Source organism: Mobula birostris, chromosome 30, assembly GCF_030028105.1.
Source record: "Mobula birostris isolate sMobBir1 chromosome 30, sMobBir1.hap1, whole genome shotgun sequence".
In the NCBI taxonomy this organism is placed as follows: Eukaryota; Metazoa; Chordata; class Chondrichthyes; order Myliobatiformes; family Myliobatidae; genus Mobula; species Mobula birostris.
In genome coordinates, this window is record NC_092399.1 from 32630650 (window position 1) to 32643270 (window position 12621).

The window sequence follows — 12621 nt, forward strand, 5'->3', positions numbered from 1 at the left end:
ATCCTGATTGAGAAGTTACGGAACCTGGGCCTCTGTACCTCCCTCTGCATTTGGATCCTCGACTTCCTAACCAGAAGACCACAATCTGTGTGGATTGGTGATAATATCTCCTTCTCGCTGATGATCAACACTGGGGCACCTCAAGGGTGTGCACTTAGCCCACTGCTCTACTCTCTCTATACCCATGACTGTGTGATTAGGCATAGCTCAAATACCATCTATAAATTTGCTAATGATTACAGCCATTGTTGGTAGAATCTCAGATGGAGATGAGAGGGCGTACAGGAGCGAGATATGCTAACTAGTGGAGTGGTGTCGCAGCAATAACCTTGCACTCAACGTCAGTAAGACGAAAGAGCTGATTGTGGACTTCAGGAAGGGTAAGACGAAGGGACACATACCAATCCTCAGAGGGATCAGAAATGGAGAGAGTGAGCAGTTTCAAGTTCCTGGGTGTCAAGATCTCTGAGGACCAAACCTGATCCCAGCATATTGATGCAGTTATAAAGAAGGCAAGACAACGACTATACTTCATTAAGAGTTTGAAGAGATTCGGTATGTCAACAAATACACTCAAAACTTCTGTAGATATACCTTGGAGAGCATTCTAACAGGCTGCATCACTATCTAGTATGGGGGTAGTGCTACTGCACAGGACTGAAAGGAGCTGCAGAGGGTTGTAAATTTAGTCTTGGGTACTAGCCTACAAAGTACCCAGGACATCTTCAAGGAGCGGTGTCTCATAAAGACAGCGTCCATTATTAAGGACCTCCAGCACCCAGGGCATGTCCTTTTCTCACTGTTGCCATCAGGCAGGAGGTACAGAAACCTGAAGGCACACAGTCAGTGATTCAGGAACTGCTTCTTCCCCTCTGCCATCCGATTCCTAAATGGATATTGAACTCTTGGACACTACCTCACTTTTTAAGTATATACTATTTCTGTTTTTTTGAACAATTCTTAATCTGTTCCTTAGATGTATACTGCAATTGATTTATTTATTATTTTTTTCTATATTAATTGAAATCCACTGTATCCCTTTCAGATTCCTTTACCAACTCTTCTGTTTCAAAGAAAACAATTCCATCTTCTCCATTTATAAGTCTGCCATATCTGGAATCATTTATGCAAATCTATACTCTTTCTGAAGACTTTAGAATCAGAATCAGGTTTATTATCACAAGCATGTGTCATGAAATCTGTTCAATGCAATACATAATATAGAAGAAAAAATAATAATTAATAAATAAGTAAATCAGAAGTGGAGAGAGTGAGCAGTTTCAAGGTCTTGGGTGTCAAGATCTCTGAAGACCTAACCTGGTCCCAACATATCAATGCAGTTATAGAGAAGGCAAGACAGCGACTATACTTCATTAGGAGTTTGGGGACAGGCTACGTTATTGTCTGGTATGGGAGAGGCTACCGCACAGGACCGAAAGGAACTGCTGAGGGTTGTAAGTTTAGTCAATCAGTTACAGTATATGTGTAATGAATAGATTAACAACATTGCAAAAACAGAAATAATATATATTTTAAAAAAAGTGAGGTAGTGTTCACAGGATCAATGTTCATTTAGGAATCGGATGGCAGAGGGGAAGAAGTTGTTCCTGAATTGTTGAGTGTGTGCCTTCAGGCTTCTGTACTTTCTACCTGATGGTAACAGTGAGAAAGGGGCACGTTCTGGGGGTACTTAATGGACACTGCCTTTATGAGACACCATTTCTTGAAGATGTCCTGGGTATATTATAGGCTAGTACCCAAGATGGAACCGACTAAATTTACAGTCCTCTGCAGCTTCTTTCAGTCCTGTGCAGTAGCCCCCCAATACCAGACAATGATGCAGCCTGTCAGAATGCTCTCCGGGGTAAGGGTTCTGATTCTCAAAAACTTTTTATTTTTGAAAACCCAGATTTCAGGAGTCACTTTAGAAATGGTATTAACTTTACTTTCAAGGTATTTATTATTTACAATACTCGTATAGATTGCAGTACTTATGTCACCATTTTCAGTCAAACCACGTCATTCCATTTATTGGATTTCCATTATATCATCATGTCATTTACTTTTCCAGTCCCACTGTGTGCAATAAGATTGGAATCTGAAACTGTAGGCTTCCTTCTTGGAGCCTTTATAGCAGCTGCATAAAGATTTGTGTCCCCAGCATGTATTCCTGAATCTTGGAATGTGCCAGTCTGCATAATTCAATTGTGGACTATTCATTGCACTGGAAGAATAACAAACTCCAAGAAAACAAAAGAGACCATTAATAGTTGATGACCTTCTAGCTGCATTTGCTTTTTGTCATCTTGGAGCCGCAACTTTCAAGTGACCTTTCTTAACACAAGGCATGAAGGTGAGATCTCTGCTGTTTAAAGGCATTTTTTTTGGTGTATGTTTGGTTAAAAGCAGTTTAAGTCTAGTTGGTGGGTAGAAAAATCATTTGACTTGTTTATGCTGTACTTCTGACCACTGCTGATTATGTATTCTGGTTAAACTAACATTGATTTGTGGTATGTTGGGATGTGTATATGACTTGTAAAGACAAATATCAATGTAACAGTCTTAAGTGAACCACCAGTTCAAAATATGGTGTGTCTTAAAGTTATCTTCGTTCATCTTGATGTGGTCTGGTCAACAGTTGTGTTGCCTGTCATTCATGGATGAGATATAGTGATTGGCAGGAAGTGTAGGTGTAGAAGCATCATGCAAATTAAATATTGCTTCAGTGATTACAAACTACCACCTATGTCATTATAAGTATAAAACATGACCATTCTTTGTATTTGGACTAGAATTAAGTCTTCAATCATTTCACACTTAAATGTTTGCTTTTCTCATTCATGTATGTTTACACATGCAGATTTTAAACTTCACTACAATTGAGCCACATTGATTTTCCATTTTTCGCTTTTTGATACTTTTCCAACCACCCTTATGTTGTATAACCTTTTATTATTCCTCAAGCCATTTAGTCTGTGGTTTCTATATCAATTTTCAGAACAATCCCATCAATCCTGTTCATCCAGTTACAGGTATTTCCCTGTAACCTTTCGTGTCCATCCACTCCGCCCTGTTCTACTATCCATTTATTTACAATGGGTAATTTACTGTGGTGTTTAACCTTGAATACAGAAGAAGACATTAAACAATACACACAATGTACTAGAGGGGCTCAGCAGGTCAGGCAGCATCTACTCTATCTACTTCTCTTGTTATCTTGCACACATCTATCAAGTCACCTCTCATTCTCCTTCATTGCAAAGAGAAAAGCGCTAGCCCATTCTACCTATCTTCATAAGACATACTCTCTAATCCAGGCAGCATCCTGGTAAATCTCCTCTACACCCTTTCTGAAACTTCCACATCCTTCCTATGAGAAGGTGAACAGAATTGAATGCAATATTCCAAGTGCAGTTTAACCAGAGTTTCATAAAGCTGGAACATTACCACATGATTTTGAACTTACTCCTGTAATTTTTTAAAAATGCGACAGTGATCCTGCCCTTAGTTCTAGACTCCCAGCATTGGATACCTGAAAACTTATTTCTCAATTGGTGATAGCATCTCTTCGCTGATGGTCAACACCCGCGCACCTCAGGGTGTGTGTTTAGCCGACTGCTCTACTCTCTGTGTATGCATGACTGTGTGGCTAGGCATAGCTCAAATACCATCTATAAATTTGGTGATGATACAACCATTGTTGGCAGAATCTCAGGTGGTGATGAGAAGTCGTACAGGAGTGAGGTATGCCAACTAGTGGAGTGGTGCTGCAGCAACAACCTGGCACTCAACATCAGTAAGACAAAAGTGCTGATTGTGGACTTCAGGAAGGATAAGACGGAGGAACACCTATCAGTCCTCAGAGGGATCAGAAGTGGAGAGAGTGAGTACCTTCAAGTTCCTGAGTGTCAAGATCTCTGAGGATCTTACCTTGTCCCAATTTATTGATGCAGTAATAAAGAAGGCAAGACAGCCAGTTTGAAGAGATTTGGTATGTCAACAAATAACTTCTACAGATGTACCGTGAAGAGCATTCTGACAGACTGCATCACTGTCTGGTATGGGGGGGGGGTTGCAGGCGGGGGCTACTGCACAGGACCAAAAGAAACTGCAGAGGATTGTAAATTTAGTTGGCTTCATCTTGGGTACTAGCCTACAAAATACCTAGGACATCTTCAAGGAGCATTAATAATGGAAGTTATTAATAGAGGTCTGGAGGTCTCAGAAAGGCAGCGTCCATTATTAAGGACCGCCAGCACCCAGGGCATGCCCTTTTCTCACTGTTACCATCAGGTAGGAAGTACAGAAGCCTGAAGGCACACATTCAGTGATTCAGGAACAGCTTCTTCCCCTCTGCCATCTGATTCCTAAATGGACATTGAACCCTTGGACACTAGCTCACTTTTTAAATATAATATATTTCTGTTTTTTGCATGATTCTTAATCTATTCAATATATGTATACTGTAATTGATTTACTTGTTATTATTTTATCTTTTTTCTTCTATATTTGGTATTGCATTGAACTGCTGCTAAGTTAACGAATTTCACATCACGTGCCCGTGGTAATAAACCTGATTCTGATTCAGTCTTGTCAGTAGTCTAATTCTATGTTAAGGGGAATAAACAGGCAGAAAAGACCTACAATTCAAATAAATCACAACTCGTTAACCTTTCCAGTGAAAAAGAACACAGCCTTTTCATTCTTTGCCATAACTAGTTCTGGAAAAATACAGAAAGTACTGGAGTTACTCAAATGTTCTGATAAAACGTCACTATTCTGAAACTGATTTCATTGTGTGTGTCTCTCTCCTGCGCTGACCTTCACCACCATCTGCTGTATTTTACTTTTGGATAATAATTATCCAGCACTGACATGACGAACTATTTCTATACTCTCTCATTCTATATAAAAATTTCCTGTAATATGATGACTAAAAGCATATATAATTGAACTCATGTTTGATACAATTTAATGTTTAGCAAGTATTCAATTCTTGACTGCTACTGCTGCTACTTTAATTTTTGTAAGAAAGCACATTAAATCTATTTTTAATATATTATTTATCCTCTCACAAATGCTGTTTTAAAAATACAAGTGTCTTGATTGGCCTAATGGTTGATCTTCATAGTAACCTGGGTTATTGTGTTGCTAACGGTGAAATGGAAACCAGTATTTCGTTTATACTACACAAAACCTCAGATTTTGCTGAGGAAGCTGGACCTCCATGTGTAATATTAAGTGTAACACTTGTGATATTGGACAAGTTCACGACAATGCTTTGGACTTTTTCCAGAGAGGCAACTGCAGGCCTTTTAACATTTTGACAGTCCCAAGTAGTATTTCTAATTTAATCTGAGCATTACTATGGAAGAGAGTTCAAGGAAATTTTGTTTGGAATTCTTAACCACTCATGTCAGTTGTAGTAATAGCCTCATAGTTTGTTTCTATTGAAGAATGAATAGGATAAATTAATAACTTCACATTTCCTTCTAATGAATGCTCTTTTATAGTGTGTGTGTGTGCTTGAGGAGTATCATACATTGTCTTGCTGCACTCCAAAGCTATACTCCTTTTTGCAGTGTTAACGATTTTTAAAAAAAAATCTGCTTGAGCCAGTTTTCATAAAGCAAGCTTCTACAGTATATTGGAAACTTGCAATTCTCCATTGCAGTTGTCTGAACTTTTTTAATAACTGAAAGCACATTATGTCACAATTTAAAGTGTTGAACTACTTGAAATTTACTTCTTTTTTTAATTATGGGGTGTTGCTGTTGGATGTTGAATGTCACCAGACCTTAGATCTTTTGAATAATTCTTTTTTTTAATTTTGCATTTCAGAGTAGAAACTCGACTTCTAATCTTCTCTTCCATTTCACTTGTGTAGCATCCAAAACAAAATCTACAAATAAGCAACATTAAATTTGGGGTTATTTCCAGAGTCTATTCAAACGAAAGGTTTGTTATTGGTGGTGGGCAGAGTTATTATAGACTAAACAAGGCTTTGGGTCAGGGCTGAGATTTGGGAGTATCAAAGAGAAATGGCAATGGAGGTCATAATGCCTAGACTCTAAAGGCCCATAGAGAGGTTGGTCAGGAAATCTGTTGGATCTTGTTAGTGAGGAAAAGCAATTAAGTCTGGGCATGCTGAAGTGGGAGGTTTGCATCATATTTATGTGTGTGGTTTATGGAATGGATAAAAGTTGGTAGGAAGCACACTAGGATTGAATTTTGTATTATTGACGAAGAATATATGTGGTTGCTGTATATTGTTCTGCAGTTTCTAAGAGAAGATTCAGGATATGCCTGTTTCCAAATATTGGGTTTTGTCAGGAATGATGGAACATTAATGCAGCAATAAAATCAAACAGGAAAAGTACAAGCATGCTGTTGGTGACAAATTCAGGAGATTTGATTATATATATATCTGTCTTGACCTATTTGAAGTAATAGTTGCAACTTGAATTTTTATTCAATGGATCTTGTAATGTTGCCAGAAATTCTGCATTCCGTGAATGGATAACAATCCTTATTAGCCATAAACCTCCTGTATCAACTACTTCCTGCGCACAGGGAACCAAGCGTGGTATATAAACAACAAACTAAATAATTAACTTTGGAAATCACGGAGTAATCTGCTGAGCTGTCAGTATCAAGGAAGCTAAGTATGGTGCGCATCTACTTTGGACGTGGCAGTGTGATAATTTAAATGGTGTTATTAATGAAACTTGAAAGATTTGAATATAATTTTAAATAAGCAAGATATGGGTTTTATTTTTTGCTAACGTAGTTTTTAAAAAAACTGGATGAATATTGTTCCAGATGGTGTTTACTGTCTTCCAAAATAGCGTTTTGGCAATTGTTTTGCATTTAGCCAAGATGTGCCCACAATTTAATGTCACATCCAAATGTTAGTATCACTGATGGTGCAGCATTCTCTCTGTCCTACATTGAGGTGTCAAACTAGATAGCCTGCTTAATATCTCCAACGAGTTTCGTAAAGATGCTACTATTGAGCCGAGCCTGAGTATTACACTACATATGAAGTCTCTTTACCGTGAACACTGAGGGGAATGGGAAATGTGTAAAGATCAACAACAACTTGGCTCTTGTGTCAGATGTAGAAAGAAAATAGATATGTACACTGAAAATGATTCTAGTACTTTAATGCTGCAATGTGTTTGGATCTTTTGTTTAAACATACCATTTTAAAATTTCAAAATGTACATCCTTGTGTGATTTAAAAAAAAATAATCTCACAAGAAGGCTTTCTGCATTCATATAATTTTCATTCTGCCGCAAGAATACTCATCAGTAGAAAGAATACTTGTTTAACATTCAACAGTAGTATATGTGGTAATGTAGATTTCCTCCTTCAGACTTCATAAATGTTCTGCAAATTTATAGATCATTTTTTAAAATAGTAATCTGTGTTGAATTTGAAAGCTGTCAAAACTGTATGATAATATACAGATGATTGAAGAAATAAAAATTTTGGTTGAACTATAATTTGAGACACAGACGTAAACAAAATCAATGGGGCTGGCTGGTGGCGCAATGACTTCAGCGCTGGACACGGGAGGGGAGGTTCCCGAGTTCAAAACCAGTTGGGTCCGCTACGCTTTCCATCCGTGCCAGGTTGAGTGTCGAGATCGCAACTTGACCTTGTAAAATAAAGGGAAAAATACTGCGAAAATGCTTGTTTGAGGAGTGGCGCACCACACAGTCTCTCTCTTGCTCCGCCGCCTTGTAAAAGCCATGAAAAAGATATCATCACGGACACATGCAGACACGCACGCACACGCAGACTCACGCACAGACTTGCACGCACACAGGCACACGCCAAAAAAAATAAACAAAATCAATGAAAGACCACCCAACTAGGGCGTTCAACCAAGAGTACAGAAGACAGCAAAGTACACAAATATGAAATAGGAAACAATAATAGTCAATAAATATCAAAAACATGAGATGAAGAGTCCTTGAAAGTGAGTCCATGGTTGTGGGAATGTTTCAATGATGGGGCGAGTGAAGTTATCCCCTTTGGTTCAAGAGCCTGATGGTTGAGGGGTAGTAACCTGGTGGTGCAAGTCCTGAGGCTCTTGTACCTTCTTCCTGATGGCAGCAGTGAAAAGAGAGCATGCCCCTGATGATGGATGATGCTTTACTGTGACACTGTTCCATGCAAATGTGCTCAGTTGGGAGGGCTTTGCCCTTGATCAACTGGGCTGTATTTGCTACTTTTTGTAGGATTTTTTGTTAAAGAGCATTGGTGTTACTGTGATGCAGCCAGTTGATATACTGTCCACTTCACATCTATAGAAGTTTGTCAGTTTTAGATGTCATGCAGAATCTCTGCAAACTCCTAAGGAAGCAGAGACGCTGCTGTGCTTTCTTCGTAATTGCACTTCCATGCTAGGCCCAGGACAAGCCCTCCAAAATAATAATACTGAGGAATTTAAAATTGTTGACCCTCTCTAGCTCTGATCCTCTGATGAGGACTGGCGCATGGACCTCCTGGTTTCCTTTTCCTGAAGTCTCTAATCAGCTCCTTGCTCTTGCTGGCATTGAGTAACCAGGGTTTTGGGAAATGTGTTGCACTGGTTTTTTAAAAAGTATTTGAGGCATATAAATGTTGCTGCTAATCTGTTAAACTTGATTTTATTGTCATATGCACAAGTATGTATATGCACAAGCACAATAAAATTCTCACATTATTGCAAAAATATAGTATCAGAAAAACAGAATTCTCAAGAAAAATACAAACATAAATTGTACTCAATTCCTACAAGAAAGAACACAAGTCATTTTAAACAGTTTTATAATCCATGTACTGAGAAGTGAAACTAATAAGGAATACCTGAGCATCGAGTAGTAGGAACTGCTGGTTGTCCATGTCTTTGAACTGGGTGTATTTCAATGCTGCCGTTTGTTTACCAGGAAAGCATGATTTGTATGAACTGCCAGATTACAACTACCCAAGGGCGGACACTTTTTTTTAAATTCAAGATGCTGGTTGTTTTATAGTTATTTTCTGTAAGTTTCAAAATTTTAGTTATTTTTGTTTCATGATGTGATTTTGTGACTGTGTTGTACAATTATTCACCTTTTACTATTGATGGTCTGAGATAACATCAGAATAGAGAGAAGAAAGAAAAGTCAGATTTCTCAGAAATCTTATTTGGAATGTGTCATTTTACCACCCTCCAGTAAAACAGTAAAACAATCCATCACCATCAGCCCATATGGGAACACACATGTAGGTGCCTGGGTGAAATACTGAAGAACTGCTACATGTTTTTAATTTTTTTTTGCATTCCTGAAGATAGAAATGTGTCAGGGTGAAGATGTATGATGTAGCCAGACTTTGTGTTATCATCCTCCTGGTTAACAGCATACTGTTAGGTAGATGTTGGAAGGCTTTTTAAACATAAATACAGCCAATTTCTCAATGTCCATAGCATAAGAAAGTGAAACAAGGATTAAGGTCAGAAGTCTAACCAAAGGAGCGGAAATTCAGATGACTTGTATTGGCCTCTAGTTGGACGTGGTCTTGTTACTGTTACAAACTTTAAAAATTCCAAAGTTAATATTAAGGCAAGTATATCTTGTGACAGTTACAAAAATACCATTGATGTGAATGGAATGTGAGCCGGCGTCAGGCTTGATTGATGCATTTCTTTTGAAGTTACATTAATAGTTAATATTTTAACCACATTTCAGTGGTGGTTGCTGCAGATTTTGGTGTGTACTGTGGGAGTCTTGTACACATAGCGCATAGTATTCTGTTCTGAAAAATGTCTGCTGCATAACCAGAACGGAATGATGTAGGAAACAAATTTGGCATTTAGTAACCAGAGAAAAACTTAATTGCAGGTTACAGTAACTGAGCCAGGATGTTCTAGGGTTGTGGAGGGAAAGGGAGGAACAAAATGGCCCATTTATAGCAACCGGTTCGAGCTTTGCTAGCCCAAAGACAACAGTAAAACAATGTGCACAAACCTGCAGCTGCAGGTTTTGTCACTTACTCCAAGGTGTTTTACTTTCCTGATAGAAGTCAGCTGGCTGATTCGGTAACTTAATCTGTCTTAAAGTCTGCAAAGCAGGTTGCACTGTTTAAACTGTCATAGTGAAAATACAGAGGTCTACGCTGCATGTAACTGCATTTTTTTTTGTTTCTGTTGCTTGCAGATGCAGCAGTTTGGGGATTCCTTGGGCTTTGAAGGCGATAAGCATTTTACTTTGCCACCATTCTTAGAAAGAATGTTTTAACCCAGGTGCAATCTAGTCTTCAAGTTGTCATTCTTTAGACAAGTTCCATATTTTTATTTGGGTATCAACACTCCTGTTTGATGCTGTACTTTGATAACCATTTTATATAAAAAAGTTTCAAAACTAACTTATGTTATGACCATCTATTGATTTTCTGTATGATGTACAATCTTTTAAATCTCTCATTTCAAATTTGGGGTAAGTATGTGCCTGGTTATGAAGAGATGTTTAATCTGCAACTTTGCTTAGGTGTGCAGATGTTTTTGAAAGCTGCACTTCGTAACTTTTGAAAGCACTGATGTACTCAAACGTTATATGTAGATATCGTTAGGCTTCATACTTTTTGAATTCTAGTTAACAACTAATGCTAGAAGGCTGTGCGCAGTAAGTGCATGACCTGATTGCCATGTAATTGTAAAACTTAAGCTGCTTTTCTTTAAATTGAAGTTTAAGTTGATCCTAGATGGTTGGTGCAGTTTATTTTTAATTTGAATAATTCGAACTGCTGCCAATATACGAACTGAAGCTTCCTGTCTGCCTTGAGCTCATGGGCTGTTTTGATTATTTTGAGGCAAACACTGCCAGTTTTATTTCTTTCCTGGTCCTGATTTTGTTAAAGTTCCCCCACTTGCTCTTCAGTGGAAGTTTGTTTGCCTTTTTATCATTGCAGTAGTGGTTCTGTATATCATTCACTACATTTTTAAGCATACACTGGATATGGAGAGGAATCGTGACAGAATTTTGGATTATGTGTTTCTCCAGTGGCACAGCTCAGTTTATAAAGCTACACGGGGGGGGGGGGGGGCGGGGGGGAGGGTGATGATAATACATTTATTTCACCAGTTCTGTCAACAAACAAGGCCTTTTCTTTTATTGCTGCTGAAAAGTATATTTGTGGTGGGAACAGTATTGGCTTTAAATGTAATGCTAGGATGTGTTGCTGACTGTTGGCAAGACTTACTGGCTTGCTAAGTTTGTACATGAAGAACAACCAACTTGGATGCAGTACTACTAGAGGAAACCTTGTAGAGCCCCAAGAGTCATAGTGATTCCAAGGGAAGCTCAAGGGAGGAGTTAGAATCTGGACACATTAAGGAGAGGTATATATTTTCCAAATAACTTTTCAGTTATGTTTTATCGAGTAACAGTGCCAAACTCAGTAATCCAAGCTGTTGAAATGCATTTGTCAAGGCAGAATTTCACTGGAAAGCCCTGAGAAAAGTAACTTTGTCAGGAATTGGGTAAACTGTTTAAAATGTGTTGATGTCCACTAAATGACATTTTTGGAAGAAGTTGAAAGAGTAAATACTGAAATGATATTGGGTTGGGATTAAAATTTTTTACACAACTAGCAAAGGGTTGAATGCTTCGGTATGTTTCTTTCTAGGTAATATGAAGTATATTACGTTTTAGTGTAATATCAATATTCAAAACTTAGTATATTTTTGCATGTATTTTAAACAAGATGTTCTCATGAGTGATTCTTTCTCTTCAACAGCAATTCAGCGGTATTTCCGGTTGCTCATTTATGGAGTTTCTGAAAGGCAGCAGTGATTATTGCCAGGCACAGCACGGCCTCCTCGCTGACAAGTGAACTTGGGTCTCTTTCCTACCATTCCATTGGGAAACGACTTTAAACGGAAAATTGGCATCAACAAACTGGGATTCCTCTGGATACTGGATTTAAAAATTGGATAATTTGTGAGAAGAAGAGGGCAATTGTTCTTTCAGTGACCTTGTCTGGATGGGGTAAATCTACTGGTGTTTTGTGCACTTGGATGCTTTAAGTAGCACCATTGCACAAGGACACCAACTTTATATCCTGCGTTCTATATCCAGCTGTCAGTGGAGGTTTAAAAGCACAAGTACCAACGGTGAAATCAAACACAGTTCTGCTTCGTCTCCCCATTTTTGAAACTTGAATTAAGTATTGCAGCCACAATGAACCGCCCAGCCCCAGTAGAAATACGCTCCGAGAGTATGAGATTTCTCATCACACACAACCCAACTGATGCTACTCTCAACAAGTTCACAGAGGTAAAAAAACAAATTTGTCTTATAAGCCAATTGATAACTTATCAGAGCAACCAGTGTTTTTTTGATGTACTCTTGTCCCTGCTTAGTTTTTTGGTTGATAGTTATTTTTAAAAGAGAGTTTAGAAGGAATTGGTAGTTAGTGATAACTTTTCATCCTGTAGGTTTCAAACCCAGCTTAGGTGGAGGAAGCCAACCACTCCAATTTCCGTTCCCATTCTAACATGTTGGTCCATGGCCTCTTCTACAGCCATGATGAGGCTACTCTCAGGTTGGAGGAGCAACACCTCATATTCCATCTGCCTTGAACCTGAT

General features: G+C 38.4%; 1 protein-coding gene across 2 annotated transcripts in view; it reads left to right on the forward strand.

Moving 5' to 3' along the window:
* Nucleotides 1–12621, forward strand: part of LOC140190429 (protein tyrosine phosphatase type IVA 2-like) — a 106286-nt gene that overhangs the window by 60702 nt on the left and 32963 nt on the right. For both annotated transcript variants that reach the window (XM_072246998.1, XM_072246996.1), the window contains exon 2: nt 11771–12309. In XM_072246998.1, coding sequence (XP_072103099.1) covers nt 12214–12309 — 96 coding nt within the window. In that variant the 5' untranslated portion in view covers nt 11771–12213. The remainder of the gene's footprint in view (nt 1–11770; nt 12310–12621) is intronic.